The sequence below is a fragment of the Cupressus sempervirens genome, chromosome 2, assembly GCF_028749045.1.
Source record: "Cupressus sempervirens isolate cs-2001-9-10 chromosome 2, ASM2874904v1, whole genome shotgun sequence".
NCBI classification, from domain to species: Eukaryota; Viridiplantae; Streptophyta; class Pinopsida; order Cupressales; family Cupressaceae; genus Cupressus; species Cupressus sempervirens.
The window spans coordinates 366,813,086-366,831,280 of record NC_143119.1 but is presented as its reverse complement, the minus strand read 5'-3'; the positions used below and the strand labels follow the sequence as shown (position 1 = coordinate 366,831,280).

The following is an 18,195-nucleotide window of genomic DNA, read 5'->3' as shown; positions in this document are numbered from 1 at the left end:
AATTTTCCGATTCATGGCCGATTCGATTCCGATTCATGGCCGATTCACGATTTGATTCGGCCTTGCCGATTTCGATCCGATTCCGATTCTTGTTACTTTGATTGATACACAATAATACAATATGATGGGTATTCTAAATCATTGTCCGATGCAAACAAATTTGGGCTTGTGTTCTTAAGTTTTTTTTAAGACCTCTTTAGGTATAGCTTAGAGGTACAACTTTATTATTTTATTTGGTCTATTTTAAAACAAAAAGAAAAATAAATTGAATGCCCCCCAAAACGCTAAGGATATTTAAAAGAATCAGAATCTCGTTAACAAACTTTGGGCAATCGAGAGAAATAATATGGCAAATAATGTGAGATTTTTGAAGTTACTATGCCATATAATGGGCAACTAGAGAAACAATGCTGCAAATGTTGTTGCTTTTTGGTAAGTTACTATGCCATATATTATGCATGTACGATGTGCATTTTTTGAAATCATTTTGTTTTTCAGGGTAGAAATTGGGAGAGAAATTCAAGTCTGGGATTTTTGTCAGAAGCAGTCTGTTATGGATGCTCTTTTGTGTATAAGCAGTTGCATGGAGCATTCCAAAACAAAGAACAGCATTATGGATACGTCTGCTGGAACGTCTAAGTCATCTGAAAATATTGAAGAGGATCTTGGTTCGAAAAGAGGTTACTGTCAGGATGAGAACAGGAAGTCTACGTTTTTCAGGGAGGATTTGGTGTTTGCAGCTCATGCTGCTGTGAACTGTTCTGACATGAGAAAGAGAACCCCCTTGCATGTTGCTGCACTATCTGGAGATTCTGTAACTGTACAAGGCCTATTAGCAATTGGTGCTGAGGCCAAAGGAATGAAAGATTCAGGAGGAGCGACTGCTTTGTTTGTGGCTGCTGAATGTGGCCATGCAGATGCCTGCGAATTGCTTTTACAAGGTGGGGCGGATGTTTTGGCCTGTAACAGGGCTGGGGAGAATCCTCTGTACATTGCAGCTTTAAGAGGTCATTCCAATGCTGTAGATATTTTGGTGAGACACTGTTGTAAAACTAATATCAATTGGCAGATTGCAAAAGCTTATGGTATAGTCCTCTTTCCTTAATTTTTTTTCATGTATATATTGGGATTATATTTGTCCACTTTTTGAAATCTCTGTTTAGATGAATGCATTTTTTAAATTTGATTTGCCACTGTAGGTGATGGGTGGACACCCCTAATGGCAGCTGCAGTTGCTGATCGACAAGATGTTGCAAAGGTTTTACTTAAAGCTGTAAATATAGACCTGAGCACCAATCTGGAAGATATTATTTTAAGTGAAAATGTAATCTGCACGGCAAAGAAAGTAGCAAGAACAAACCTAATCAGCCACTTGGATAATAATTTTGTCAGTGAAAATGCCACCTGCTTGAAGGATAATAAAATGACCACTGACAAAAGTGATATCTATGTTAGCACAATGCTCAAAATTTTGCAGAAGTACCGATCTGCCTGTGCAAGTTTTCACTTTCAGTTGTTGGATGCCCAAAATCGATATGGCCAAACAGCTCTTCATATTGCTGCTAGGAGGGACTCTATTTGGTTTGTCTGTAATCTCCTCATAGCAGGAGCTTCTATGGATATACGTGATTGCTATATGATGCGAGCTGTTGATGTTGCTCACCACCATAAACACAAAGTGGTTGCGAATATATTAAGGAAATGGGATGCAATCCAGAGGAACCGTGATCTATTCAGAACTCAGCAACAGTCGAATAAGATACTCAAAGGTTTAAGATCCAAAGATGAACAGAATGACAATGATGCAAGAAAATCTCTGTCTATGTATATGTCAAAGAAGAAAAATCCAAACGTCCATAGAAATGAAGAAAATACTGCAACAAGCTCAAGTATTAAGCTTCTAGAAGATCCTGGGAGACCTGTTGCAGCATACCGGTGGAGGGTGAAACGTGAACAGAAAAGGGAAGCTACAACCACAGAGTCACCATCTGACATATAGTAAATAGCTGATTGATCTTGAACCAGTCAATACTCTAGGCCAGCGGTGTAATCTTCTAATCCAGAATGATGTTTGGCACAAATTGTGTAAAATTCTTGTGGAGGTAATGAAAAATAGAATATAGAGGCACATGGAAACAATTTTCCTTTGTTGTTCTAGATTTCCTCAATATTTTCTACAATTTTTGGGTCTATAATTAACAGACAGTGCAATAGTCATGCAAGTCTTTTTTATTTTGTAACATCATGTTTCTGCTCTTCTGGCTAGTAAATCGGTTTTAGTTCTTTCTCAGTTTATTCACTGTAACATCTTGAATATATTTTGTTGCACGCTAAAGCATGTCTGGTATGCTTTGTCTTTCCATTTGGATATGAAGATTCTTTTTCTGCATTTGATAATATTTCATTTTGGTTGGCGCATTCATGTGTGAATAATGTTAATTAGTCAAGTCTTATGATCATCCTTGTCTCAGGTATGTGAATTTGCCTTTGTTTGTTGTGTATTTCCGGTTTCTTAAACATTATTGCAAGATATGTGCATTCTGGCTGCTGTAGAGGACATGACAGTAATTCTTTAATCAAATTTTTTTTTCAATAATCAAGGATAATCTGTTTGTTTTTTAAGACAACAGTTCAGGTCATTCATTTAATTTGATATTGGTAATTTATCTTTAATTCAATAAACGAATATCATCTTTTTTCTATCTACTCATTCCATGGAACTCATATCTTTGTTTGAGATAGTGGATCTGATCAGGATATTAATTAAAAATGATTTAGAGTGCTAATATTTGTGGTTAGATGTTGCATTCTTCAAACAACAGAGTGGTTCCTGCCAGCAGTTGACTGTAATGCTATCTGCACGCTGTCATTTAAAAAGTAGAAGTAAAAATTAAATCATCTATGTTATGTTTTGTGTTTACTTGTACCTGATTTTTTTTGAATACGCTGGCGAGGGTATATAATATGGCTATATTTATTATGGCACTATCTGTATGTTGACTGCCATGTATGCTACCATCTTCTATCAAACTTATATTTGGTACTTCCTATTATAATAATTTAGTGTTTAATTTGTCCTGACAATTGAAGATATTAAATCGGTTAATGGTGAATACCATAGGTGCGCCTTTTGCCATTTCCACTGTGTTATCCCCAGATGAATGTCACAAATGTCGCATGTTAGCCATGAAAATGTGGTGGTCAAACATCCCTAAGTCAGGAGCGTGGGCAATTTAGGCACTCATCATTGGAAAAGTCAAATGATTCGCACGGTAAAGCTTCCTTAAGTTGTATTATAAATAGTTACCTGGTGCTGGTATGTGAGATATGGATGGGTACTGGCAAACTCTTTTTAAGAGAGAATTATAATATATAAAATTTGAATTATAAGAAAATTCGTGCATTAGATATACAATATACAATTTAAAGAATTATTAAAATACTAAAATGCTTGAAAGTAACAATTGAACATTATAAAGCATTGAAACAGATGTCAACTAAAATAAATGTTTTAATATATTGATATTTGATAATCTATTTCTTGTTCGATAAGATGCTACAATAAGGATACCACTCTTGATGTTGAGAGTAGAAATTGTGAATTACATTACTTTATTTTTCTGCGATTGCTACGTTCCGGAGAAATTTACTTTTGTGGGCTTGTGGTTGATGAGGGGAAGAGACCATTAGCCGCACCAACGAAAATTTCCTCTGCTGTTGGATATTGAAGAGAAGAGCGATGAGCAATGAAGAAACTATAAGTTTAGAGTCATCCTTTACTAATTGTTACTAAAACATGATGATTGCATGCTTCATATTTTTCGTTTGCTTTTGTAGTTGCATTACCAAATACTGCTGCTCTCCCAAGCACCTAGTTCGTAGTCTTTTATTGGATGTAGAGACTGTCTAAAGCTAGCTTTGTCAATGGATCTTTGACATTGCAGTAGTAGGCAACATTTTCCATCATTTCCTTCCAAGAATTAAAATGTGATTGGCGAGAAACAACTCCATACTGTGTTTGTCCTGTACACGTCTGCATTCAAAGACATTATTATCGACAATCATCCTGGCCACTGCTTTAATTCCATTGTATTAAAATATAAAATATTCTTCTTAGTTGAATTGAAAACTCCTCAATTAGACGAGGCCGGTTATTGCTAGGCAATTGCATTTTGCAGTGTGATTTTGATGAGCGTGAATTATTGTAGCTCATAAAAAAAGAGGCATCTAACATGTTAAACTTGTGAATATGTACCTTTTGGAGTTGTTATTCTAGGCCATACCTAATCGTTATGCCTGGGAAAGGAGATGTCCACTCTATGTTCGCTAGGCCTTCCGCTTGGCAATGGCTAAAGGGTAAACTATTTTGTTTGCCCCCTGCCGCGATGCCTAGGCCATGTACTGCCCTCTGCTGTCAGTGCATCTGACATCTAGCTGGGCAGACCTTTCTTGGGAGCTCCCCTGCCATTTTACACGTGGAGAAAAGGCTTGAGTTTGGCGTCCTCACATCGGCGTATATTAATATTAAAATTGGGGTAGTTGGCATATACAAATAGTTGTTGATTCAATTAACTTCCGCTTGCAGAGAATGGCAAGACATTTAAGGCTATTAAAATTGGAGGGAATGCCATTTTTTTTTGGAGGGAATGTGTCTTGTAGGGAACGAGGATGGCGAGCGCCATGATCAAGTTCATTCCTCTTTGTTTATAGATCAGCCCCCACAGAAAGACAGGTAATTCTAACATTTTACATCTTTTCTGCAGATTTTTTTGGCATTTTAATGTGTGTTTCTTTAAATTTAGCTTTAAATTTTAGATGTATGGTGAATAGTTTGAAAATAATTTAAATGTCCTTATTTAAATTTATATGAGTTTTTGGGTGCAGAATTTGATATAGTAATCGACCCAGTCACTTGAAGTTTTTCTCTGCGTTTAAAGGTACCCAGAAAAACTTGTTTAGCTACATTAGAATTCAATTTGTTTCTTGTTTTTAAAAAAAAATCTCACTTATAGGATATTATATTATATAAAATCTCACTTACAGGATATTATATAAAATTATATAAAATAGGAAAGATGTGCTGAAACAAATTATCAGTAATTAATATTCCAAATCCTGATCGGGCTATTTGAATGTTAAAGCTGAGATAATTTTTTGGGTTCCTTTCTCACTTTGAAAATGACCAGATTTCGGACAGTATTTTGAAATAATTACACAATACACTTCTCATATAATTACTCACTCTGCCATATTTACATAAAAGATTTTAGTTCTCAAGTCATATAAAAATACTCTAAAATTTTTTACTGTTTAGACGTGCATATGCTAGTAACTCTTTCCTATTAGTTAAAAATCAAAATACTTTATGTTTGTAACCTTAGGATGCACAATAATCTAACGTAAACATACTTTGATAATTGATTTTATATATTTTGAATATTTGACCTGTCTATATATATATATATATATATATATATATATATGTATCTGTAACCAATATTGTAACCATTTCTATGGAACTCTAGGCAGCCCTGGTATTTAGTTTCTTTATTTTATAAGGCAGTTTGAAGCTTCTAAAGCTCATATTCCAAGAAAACCTTTCTAAATTCATCTTCTAATACATTGAGAAATTAGTCTCAACCTCTTGAATGGTGCTACATAATACATTGTCAAGATGTAGATTTTTGTAGGATTGCAGATGAATCTATTTATATAAGTATTTAAATCTTATATGGAAACCTAGGAACGAGTGACCCCACCTGTTGTCCAAGTACATGGCATACAATTTTCTCGTTAATTGCTTCTCACTATTGGTAGAATCAACTTCTACACAATTTTGAAAAAAATGTGAAACATCCTATAAAGCATAATTTGCAAAGCTCATAATCAGTCGTAAGTGTAATTTTATATAATATCCTATAAACAAATTGTGAAATATCCTATAAAGCATAATTTGCAAAGCTCATAAAAAATAATGAATATCTAATGTAAATGTAATTAAATATAATACATCATTATTAATAGAATTTAAAATATAAATATAATGAAATATGGTATTATAACATATATCATGAAAAATATCTTAAATGAAATGTAAAATATATCATCTACATGTTTATATTTCTAAGTTTTGAATTTATAATACAATTGAAAAATCACAACTAAATGGAAAAAGTTTATATTTCTAAAACCTTTTAGCTAATGAAAGAAAGGTAAACAATTTTTTTCAAAATGTTTAGTTAAAATAATTGCATCTCTATTTAAGTAAATTAAAAAAAATTCAAATGTAGAAAAATCTTCACAATTGATTGGTTAAAAAAATCACTTTTAATAACAAGTTAACTTCAATGAATGCCTATAAGAGTACTATTATATGAAATTGATCAAATATTATTATATTAGTTAATCCATCTTTGAATTTTTTGTATTGAATTTTTTGTATCATATGTTTTTTTGTTACAAATGAAGTATAATTTTGTTAGTTTTCATGTCATAAGATGTATAATGTGAAATTACACATAACGAAATTTATGCATTCAATCTAATAATATAATCATTGTATAATTGTAATAGATTTTCACAATCCATGCTATTCTTATTTGTGTTTCTGGTGAGATTGTGTGTAAGTTTTTTTTTAGCTCTCTCATCCTGATGATGGATCATGGAGTATGATCTGAAACGTTGATGCTGAAAAACTTACACACAATTTCACCAGAAACACAAATAAGAATAATCATTGTAGTAGTCATATATGGTGAAGCAATTTTTCCCCTCATTACAGACCAGAAATCGAGTAGTAAACTTATTTGATGTCTTTTTGAATATTTCGAGGTGTACACTACCATCATATTATCTATACTCTATAACATCTTCGTAGATATTCATTATCTATGAATTTGTTATTGCTCATCATCTCCAAAATAGGTTTTACTTTATGATAAAATCGTCCCGTAAATCTATCACCTCTTGATAAAATCATAATATATTATTAAAGATATAATAGTATCAATGTATTTTTCATGCATGTTTTAACAAGAAAGAGGGTTAGTGACCAATTAAATATTGTATAGAATGACTAGAGGATGAAAATGAAAATCAAGTTCATTCAACTAGTTATCTAGGAAAGAAAATTAGTTTTCAATGAATGATCTTGAATGGACACCTATCAAAAATTAAAATGTCCTGATTTATGTGTTACTATGCCTCTTGGGAGACTCATTGACTTTATCAAAGGAGAAGGTTGCAATAAAATATAATGGATACAAATGTAAGTAATGGTTTCCTTCGTTATAGAGAGTTTACACTCAATCTTATCAAAAACTCCTATTTCATATTGGAAAGTGGAAATTCTAATTATGTTTTAAACTCAAATGACCTCATAATATTCCTCTAAGCTATGAGATAAATAGTTTTGAAAAGTAAATGGTCTAGTGTCTATGAATTTACTATTGACATCTCAGTCAAGTTTGTTTATTAGTGACACACACACACTTATTCATATGGTTAATTGCTATTGTTTATTATGAATTTGTTTCCCTAAGTTCTTCTCATGTGTCAACTACCATGGAGAATAAGTTCATTGATGATATTATTGTAGTATCCTAATCCCTTTGGATTGCTGAAAACCCTTATATTTGTAGCAAGGAAAAAAATTGATATAAGTTGAAGGTGGAAAAAATGAGTTTATTTTTTTTCAAAGAAAATATCTTTAGGGTTTAGTGCTATAGATGAGACATAATAGGAATACAATTATATTCATAGTTTTTATGTATCAACTAAATTTTTTTTGGCACCACCGTAGCATTAGTTGATACTTATTTATAACCATAAACTTTATCAAAACTTGACCATAATCTAGTTAATTCGTAGCCTTAATTGAACCTCAATCATGACCCTAACCCACAAATTTTTATAAAGATTTAATCCTAATTCATTATTCCATTGTTCACAATTTTGGACTATTAATGAACCTTCTCCTTTTAATTGAAATATCTTTGTATTTTCTTTTAAATATGTATAGTTATTTATATATCTTTATGACATATAATTTAAAACTATTTAATTTAATGAATTTGAATAACTTAACTAATAAATATTATATTGAAGATAGAACTTTGAAAATTTTCAATTTGTTTGCTTATGTTAGTTGGGTTAAGTGTAAGTGTTAAATTAGTATTATGGCTATATAGTTTTATTTAGTAATATTGTGTTAGAAATTAATGTTTTTTAACAAATGGCATCAATTATGTATAAGATGGGGGTTGAGATTAGTAACTAATGTTTCATTCTATTTATCTCTCTTCCCCTAATTACTCTCTAACATTGTCTCCCCTACCTACTTTCACCATATCTTCCTTTTTTAACACTTCTCTGTCTTTCTATCTCTCTGTCTTTCTGTCTCTCTCCCTCCTTCCCTCCCTCTAGGATATGCTCCATAACCTCCCTCCCCTCTCTCGAGATACACCTGCTAATCTCTCTCTCTAGATATGCCCCTGTTACCTCTCTATCCCTCATTGCTCTATAAATACACCCTCTAATATCTCTCTCTCCCACACACACACATGCCTTTCCATTCTCCCTAGATATCTCCCCTAATCACCCTCTCTCTCTCTCTCTCTCTCTCTCTCTCGATATGCCCCATAATCTCCCTCCCTCCCTCACTATTCTCTAGATACACCACCTCATCTCTCTCTCTCTCTCTCTCTCTCTCTCTCTCTCTCTCTCTCTTAGCTTTTTTTTTTCATATTGCACACTAGATATCAAGTATTGAATTTATTTGATGCTTCTTTTCCAATATTTTTCTTTTAGAAATCTCCTCTAGGATTATACCACCATCATATTATCTATAGTCACACAACATGTTCGTAGACCTCCATTATCCATTAATTTGTCGTTGTTCCTCATTTTCAATATAGATTTTACTTTCTTATAGAATCATCCCCTAAATCTATCACCTCTTGATAGGAAAAATTATATATTATGATATGATAGAATAAATGTATTTTTCATGCATGTTTTAACAAGATAAAGGGTTACTAATTAGCCAAATATTGTACAGAATGAGTGGGGTATTGAAATGAGAATCACTCATTAGATTAGATGTCCAAGACATTCCAAAAAAAGGAAATATTTTTTCAATGAATAATCTTGAATGTACACTTATTGGAAATGAAAATATCTAGGAGCTTGACTTATGTGCTGCTATCCCTCTTGGGAGACTTGCTCACTTTATCAAAGGAGAAGGTATATTGCAGGATGACATAGAGACAACATTTCTATGTAAAGCTCATAGAGAGCCCAAATTGGAAAACCCTACCGACCATAGTACCATAATGTATTCAAAGTATGCTTAAAAATTTCCATATAATTAAGCACGTCATATATTTTTATTTATTTATTTATCATGTTGATTAATGTATTGTTTTCTACATGTCCTTAAATAGATATCATTGTGCTTTTGGGCCCAAGGATAATAGAAAAAAACTTAAAGACATTAAAAAGGTGAAAAGGATATGAAAGTTTATACAAAAAAGAGGTTGCCAAACCCACTTTCATGTTAGAGTTATGTATGGTAGACCACAGGTTGCTATTATCACATATAATGAATTTACCCATCAAGATGTTAATGGTGAATTTTATCGTGGAAAGAATGACCCTTCTAGAGATCCAAGGACTAGCTTTGCACTAAGACTATCAAATGAATGTCAATCATACATTGAGTCCTTATTAATGATGGGTGTTGGAATTGACACAATTTGTGAGCAACATTACTTAGACCATGGTCTAATAGAGTTGATGAATAAGAGAGATGCTTGTTTACTAAGGAAAGATGTATTAAATGCATGAAAAAGAGTACGCTCATTTCGATCACAAAAAAATGAGGATGATGCAAAGTGTTAGTTTGTGGCATATAGAAGAGAAACATAACTTCTTTTACAAAACACCAAACAACATGAGAGGTGTTCCATTTATTGTAAGCATCCAAACACCCTGGATGAGAGAAATGATGTCAAGCATTCACATAACTCTATTATAGCAATGGATTTGACATTTTCAACAAACAAATATGGTGTGAGTATAGAAATGTTAACTATATTTATTGATTTTATTTTACTCATTCATTTGTTTTATTTCAATAAATTAATTTTTTTAAAGTTGAACTCATGTGCAACATGAGTTATATACATTGCTTGTTTTTGATAAACAAGAGGTTGGTGTGCTTATTGCATGGGCAATATCTTCAAGAAGTAGAGTTGAGGATATAAATGAATGGTTAACAATAATCTATAGACAGGGGAAGCAATTGAGAGATGATTGGCATTTCAACGCATTTATGATAGATGATGCTAGTGTAGAAATTGAAGCTATCAGATTTTTATTGGCCTTAATTTCTACATTTAAATCAAAATTAACTCAATTTTAGTCATGATTTATGATATAAACTACAATTTTGCATTCATTTTCTTAGAATGTTATTGATCAATTTTTGCAATGTATACAGATCATCTTTTAATTGTCGAGTGCTTTTATGTATTTGGCATGTGCGTAGAGCATGGCCAAAAAATGTGTACAGATGAGTCAATATTTAATCAGAATATGTCAAGCATCACTTATTTGAGTATGCAACTTCATATTATCTTTTCTAATATAGATTCGCAAGCAATAGGGATGTTGGAACAAACATGTTTGATAGATTGGGCGACATAATGCATGCAATGGGTGATAATGAAAATACCGCTAGTCAATTAATCAAACAATTCATCAAGGAGTTCAAAGAAGAGCAAACATTCATTGATTATTTTCTAAAAACTTGGTGCCATGATGAAACCTGTATTGGTAAGTTTGTCAGTACTTTTTTTTTTTTGTATATTTGTATTTACATGATTAAATTTATTATTTTTAGTTAATAATATGTTTTTATGTTTTCTTGTATAGCAATATGAGCAAATTTTTTTTGAAATTTTTCACATGCCAATCAAGAAACTAATGCATCTATAGAGTCTTATCATTTCCATATCAAGAGTCATTATTTAAGTGACTATGCCAAAAAATGTACAAGGAGAATGGATTGACTTATCCATACACTTCTTCATAGGATAGAGCCATTTTATAAAAATAAAAGATATTTGCAGTTATTTGGATTTATCACTAACTTTAAAAAAGAAAGATATTATAGAACCACACTAGAGAGATAAAAAACAATACCAGATTCAAATTGTTATCCTTATGATCTCCCCAATACATACAAAATAAGAAGTCAATCTAATCCTATGAAGTGGTACATTGTTAGAAAATTTGGACCAGATTTGCACGTGTGTGATTGTCAATGGGCACAAAGAGGAAACACATGTGTTGAAGATTTTAGATCTTATAAAGAGAAACCAAGCAAATGGGAAAGATCAAGTTGTTTGTAAGTTTCTTCTAGCATTTGACTATTATATAGATTTATTTTCAAAGTTTATGTTTTCTTTGAACTAACAAAAAATGAATTGAACTACAAAAGGTGTTACTCCATTGGTTGATCATGGTAATAATGGTGGAGAGAGTTCCTATCATGAGAATAATATCATTGGTAATGTTTATTTATCTTTCATAGTAAAAATAATTATTTTTTATGGTTCTTAAGCTTAATAAACTATTATTCAAAGTGCAGGTGCATATAATCCATTAGAAGATCAAGAAGTGATTGGAGTTGGAAGTGTTCAAGACCAAAGAATTGGTAACTCTCAATGCCATGAATTCTCAATTAAAAAAAAAATATTTTTTCATTTATTTAACTTAATTGTTATTTTTGTATAGATGGTTGGAATTCGTCAAGTCTTTCCAATGATGTGTATCAAAGTGCTTTGGATTATATGAATTTATTATTCCAAAATCTACCATCTGGAGAAGATGTAAGACTCATATTTACTAAATGTTTTGAAAGATTTTAAAAAGATTTCCATGCATCTATGTCTTCGCTTTCAAAGTTTACAACAATCCTTGGTACTGAGAACATGCCCATGAGACGAATACCACCATGGTTTAGTCCAACCAAACTACATAAAAAATATATTGTTCTCCAAAGACATAGTGACATTTATCAAGAATCAAATGAAAGAGCCGTAGAGCAGGAAGAGTTTCAGTTTCCTTCCATATCTCATAGAAAGAAAAAGAAAAAGGTCTTACATTGTTCGAACATAGCCATACAAGAAGAAACAACTACTATCATGGAACATGGTTAGTACATTTATTCTAATTTTTTTTAGTAATTTTCATAATAATAATTCTTCCTCTTATTTATGTGTAAAATTATTTGATTGTAGCTTTGAAGGATGCAGAGAATACACGACAACATCGACTGTCCTTCTCTATTGATTTGAACCAATCAACAATAGATGAAATGCAAACTATAGATGGTAATATTTAATGATTAAATATGTTAATTCATTAATTATAATATTTCCATTCTTTGTTGCTTCTAACCTTCTGTCTATACTTAATCAAACAATTAACATGTACAAATATTGAAACTCAACCATCATCAACTATTGGCGTTATCCCCACTCAAGTGTTTGAACAAAGGATTTCAGGTAATTAAGATTTCAATATTACTAATATATTAATTACATATTATACTTCTAAATGAATGACTAATTTGTGTTGACTAATTAATTATACATGTCATTACAAGTTAAGATGGTGAAAAGAATAGTGGACAACATGGGCTACCATTTTGTATTGATCTTAATTAGCTACCAAGAACAATGTAAGCAATGCAAACTAGTGAAGGTAAAATTATTATTAAATGTTTTTCCTTACGATTTTAAAACTTAATTTTATACATTTTTTTAACAATCAAAGTATATGTTTATATGCAAGTTTTAATGAAATTAGCATAGGGAGTTATCATCAACACTATTACAAATAATCAGTATACTTTACTCAACTTTCCAATGTTTTGATAGTTTAGAATACATTTAATACTACAATGTTGAGTGGGGAGGAAAGAGACTTAGTCAACGTGTAAGTTTAATTACCTCTCATGTAGACAATGATATTTTGGATGGAGTAGCTTGATAATTCACAATAGATTCATCATTTATATAGGTACTTTATATATGACATATAAAAATGATTTTTATTACAATTATGGATGTTCTTGACCTTAACTTATTTGGGAAAAGAGAATATAATCTTGCCATCTTGTTTTATTTTTTACTATAATTTTCTTTTGTAGCTTGAATGACTATTTTACTTATAAATTCTCTATTAGAGGTTAATGAACTTGCATTTTTCGTTACCAACCTAATATTACATGGAGTCAAGAAACAAGTGATGTTATGCAACAATGTTGAAGTGATTTAATTTCTAAGTTTTCAAATGCATTTACTTGATATCTTCATTTAAAAATTTAAATGTCTTGTAAATGCTTTTCTAGTTAACTAGGACTATCTATGAATACATAGTTGTAAGTTCTCAAGTCAAGGTATTTATCTTATAGGTTAGTGGGATAACATTCAAAAGAATGCTTCAAAAGTACTTATATTTAATTTTTTTACTAGATGGACTATTCTAGGTTAGTAGAATATTTAAGGTTCAATCTTAGTAATTCAAAAAATTTCTCTTTTTATTTCATAAAGTTGTGTAGTTTGAATCATAGTATACTTAACAATTAATGTTTTCTTTGCAACAAAAGTCTAAATAGAGACATGATAGCTTCAAATCAACTATACATTCACTTATAGGGGTTGAAGACTACATTGGAGAAGTGTTAAATGCTAGTAATTAAAAAATTAGGTCGTGTTATTTCATAAATTTGTATAGTTGGAATCATAGCCTATTTAACAAGTATTATTCTTTTTCCAACAAAAGTCTAAATGGGGAAGGGATAACTTGAAATCAAAAAAAAATCATGTATAGTAACTTTGAAACACAACCTTTGATTTGTTATGTTAAGAAAACTTTATTACCTATAGGTTTATGTTATGTTGCAATACCAAAGTAAATATAATATATTTTACATTTAAATATAATATAATATAAGACTTTAACCTAAATCTAATTTTTTGATTTTAATAAAAATATATTATAAAATTTATTTTAAGTATAATATAAAAAATAAACTTTAATCTAATTTTAAATATAATATTATTTAAGTTTATATCTAAGAATAATATTAATCCTAAGAATAAGTTTATCACTAAGAATAAGTTTATAAAGATTAATCACACTTTATTTGATAAATTGTCTTCTTCTTTTTCTACTTTACAAAGTTCATTTAGATAAAGCTCTAAAAATTTGGTTGTAAGAATTAATTATACAAATATTCTAAAATTGTATGTAAAAATATGCATTTTAATGTAATCCAATCTAAATATTCAAAAGGTCTCTTTAGTAAATATGATTGATCTTTAATGCTTTATTATTATAAAATTGAGTATAGTTAAATGATCTCAAATCTAATATAAAAGTTTAAAAAAAATATATGAAGTCAATTTAAAACTAGTTCAAAATTTAAAAAATAATCTAACATTTATAAGATTAATTTAAAATTCATAATTACATTACAATGTTCTCTACAATATACAAGCTAAAATAAGGTTTCGATTCAATTCTATTGGTTTAATTTTTTTTTTGCATGCGAACAAACTAATCTTCAAACTAATCATCATTTAGGGATAGCCATTTCAATAAGACAATAGTTGCTATTCTATTAAAATATATAATAAGTGGCACCAAACTATGGAGAAATAATTTTTGTGAGTCAAGTGGAGAATGAATAATGAATAAATGAATATATGCTGATGTGAGGACGCCAAACTCAACTACTCGTGTAAAATAGCAGGGGGAGCTCCCAAGAAAGGGTTGCCTGACTAGATGTTAGATGCAGTAATGGCAAGGGGCGGTACATGGCCTAGGCATAGAGGCAGGGGGCAGACAAAATAGTTTACCATTTAGCCGTTGCTGTTGATGAGTGTGAATTGTTTTGATGAGTGAGAATTATTGTAGCTCATAAAAAAAGAGGCATCCAACATGTCAAACTTGTTAATATGTACCTTTTGGAGTTGTTATTCTAGGCGATACCTAATTGTTATGCCTGGGAAAGGACATGTCCACTTTATGTTCGCTAGGCCTTCTGCTCTGCCAACTCCCACCACCTACCCATTATGCCTTATATTCAAAATTTAAATTTGTCACATAATGTCTTTTCAAACAACACACTAGGCATTTAACACGCTTGATGTGTCACACATGTGAGGCTTAATCATTGTACACCAAGCAACGCATTGGTTCGCCTCACTGTGACAAAATATATTCAGAGTATGAAGGAGAATTTTAAATAATTAAAATTGCTTAATAGATTGCCTTGGTTAACAAATGCTTGATGTCTCTCTCACAGGTCTTCGAATTTTGGGAAAGGGGTATCCCATCTTTCAAGCTAAGGTAGTATCATTCATACGAAGGTATGTTTCTCTTGGTACTCTTGCACATTTTTCTTTTGATTAAGGAAAACATGTTTTGAAGGGTGCTTGAAACCCTTTACAAATAATGAAATTTTTGATGAAGCCCAAACCAAACAAAACTATAGGCCAAAGGTGAAATAGGTCACAAACCAAGATAAAGTGACCAAGGTGGCATCACAGATAACACAATAATCTTCATCCACATAAACATGTTTTGAACGTACACCTGAAGCCCCATGGTAAAAAGAGGAATAGATATTAAGTCCCTTACCATGTTAGACAATAAGTTCCTTACTCTTGTATATTTTGTTAAGTATGGAACTTATTATGTGTTTTTCCATATTCTAGGTTTTGGGTTGCATCTAACATGAATAACTATTCCTAATGTATCATCAACCCCGACACTCGAATTCCAGAGTATTTTAAGATTCTTAATAAATCGTGTTTCTATTTTAAAATTTATTCATTCATGTTCGATTGTGTAAAAATAATGACTTCATCCTCATCTGGTATAAACTTGATTAACAAAACTTTTCCAACCTTTGGAAAAAAAGTCTAAGTAGAGTGAGAAATGGAGAAACTCTCACTGATTTCCAATTATAAGGAGCATGGGGTCTTCCACTCTTCAAATATTTCCAACCCACATGAATACAGTCAGAGAATGGGGATAATTATAGAAGATTTGGGAAGACTTGAGGCCCAAAAAAGCAAAAATGATACATTTTCCTTCCAAGTTGCCACCTCTAGATTGGTATAACCATATATCTTCCAAATTCCTTCTAACATCCAGAGCTTATTGTGCTATTAGTAAAGAATTACAAGCTAGACAACAAGATGGTGTTACAACCAATAGGTGAATGACCCCTACTCACCCTTGATGTAGAATTAGTTGGGATGACACTCCACATTCCACATTGAGGAGATAAAGCCCTCAGAATGAGTCGAGTGGACACTCACAAGGAGTTTTAGAAATAAGATTTGAAGGCTCATGGATGGTTGAACACTCATTGGCTGAAAAAACTTCATAGAGAAGTCCACAGATTGTCACTATGATTCCTCTAGTTGGATTTCATAGAGCACATCCAGGCCTGCATTTTCTTCTTATGCAGGGGCTTGAAAGAGCCATGTGCCAAGGAGTTCATGTCTTGGATGTATTATTTGATTGATTGTATTACCACCATTATCTATGGACATATCCACCAACAACTAAAGGAATGAGAGAAGAAGAAATGTTTCTACATGACATCCTATGTGGTATGGTTATTGGTGTGAGAGATACCTGATCTCTAGGGTATAACAATTGAGCATATAGTGACCACCATGCCTGAAGATACTACTCCGCGGGAGTACTATGCTCAATTATCGTTTGATGCCAACTTTGCCCATTTTTTGCATGTCAATGATTATTTAGTGACATATCAGATGGTAATGATCATTAGCGATATTGGAAGTTTGCTCTTGAAGGAGGCTTACTTTGTTCAAAATCAAAGAGTGACTACATTTGGGTTGATGGGTTCACGAGCCAACCCTACTTACTGCTGTGGGTTTGTAGTGACATGATTTCCTAGTTAGAATTTTGCACACAAGCCCCAGATGTGAACCATTTGTGGAGTTTGAAGAAGATGAAAAATGTGCATTTCCTTGTCAAATGCGAGATTACACTTGCACATTTGGCGAGAGCAAGAAAGACAACCAATGAATTGAGCACATACAATTTTGATATTTGTTATATTTTACTTGGGTTAATTTTGATTTGGAATGGTAGATAGAAAAATTAATTCCATGGGGAATGCCATATGCCCAACTTGGAGGATTATCAAGTGAATTGCCAAGATTATATTGAAGTTTTGGTAGAAGAAATATATCCGCCTGAGTGCCAAGAAAATGAAAACCTTTGGCTTGCATACCTTCCCAAAGTGCTTCAATGATGATTGTAGGGTGGACCATTATATATAGAGAAAATAATGTATCAAAAAAGTCCTCATCCAGCACATTGGAACACAACAAAGAATGTGGAGATCAAGGAAGTAACAAGGGAGGTGGTGGAAAGAAGCCACAAGTAATTTGAACATGTGTGTTAAACCATTTTGTGGATGCCCATGCCTCCCCAGAATGCTATGCAATCAAGACCACCAACACCGTAGGCATCAACCCACCGACCAACAAATCAAGTGAAAAGAAAAAGAAAAGAAACTTGAAGAAGACATCTCACCTTTTTTAGTTGGCCAAAGATCTAGTCATCCATTACCGGTGCCTTCTTCCTCATAGTCGTCAAACTCTCAACCTCCCTTGGTAGAATGGGGGTTTAAGAGGTTAATGCCATGGGCATCACTGACGATTTCAATTTCTAGAGGACTATCTTCAAACCTATATTTTTAGCCTCTAAGGCCCTTTTCTTTTCCCCTTCTTAGTCATGTTGCTCTCCAACTCTGGAACAAACCTCATTGATCACGGTCAACTTTGCCTCCTTGTTCCTTTGTTCCAAGGGGATTTCGTGTATGGTAACTTTGTCCCATCCACATTTGACTTGTCTCAGCCTTCTTAAGGTACTATAGTACTAGTAGTGACCTCCCTCGTCGGTCCACTTTGAATGTGATGGAGTATCTTGTCCTTCTTTTGGGGATTTGAGGCAAGCACTATTACCTCTGTCATTAACTCACTTAGGGATGATATGGACGACTAATTTTCATGCTTCTTCCACTCTCGAGATTGTACTACCCAATCTAGTGGTGTTGGAAGGACCAAGGAT

General features: G+C 32.1%; 1 protein-coding gene across 1 annotated transcript in view; it reads left to right on the top strand.

The window, feature by feature from the left end:
• LOC149572650 (uncharacterized) overlaps positions 1 to 2,335 on the top strand; it is a 68,423-nt gene extending 66,088 nt beyond the window's left edge. Inside the window, exons 4-5 of the mRNA XM_089813755.1 lie at positions 499 to 1,085; positions 1,200 to 2,335. Of these exons, the coding sequence (XP_089669881.1) occupies positions 499 to 1,085; positions 1,200 to 1,999 (1,387 nt within the window). The 3' untranslated portion in view covers positions 2,000 to 2,335. The remainder of the gene's footprint in view (positions 1 to 498; positions 1,086 to 1,199) is intronic.
• The last annotated feature ends 15,860 nt before the right edge of the window (positions 2,336 to 18,195 follow it).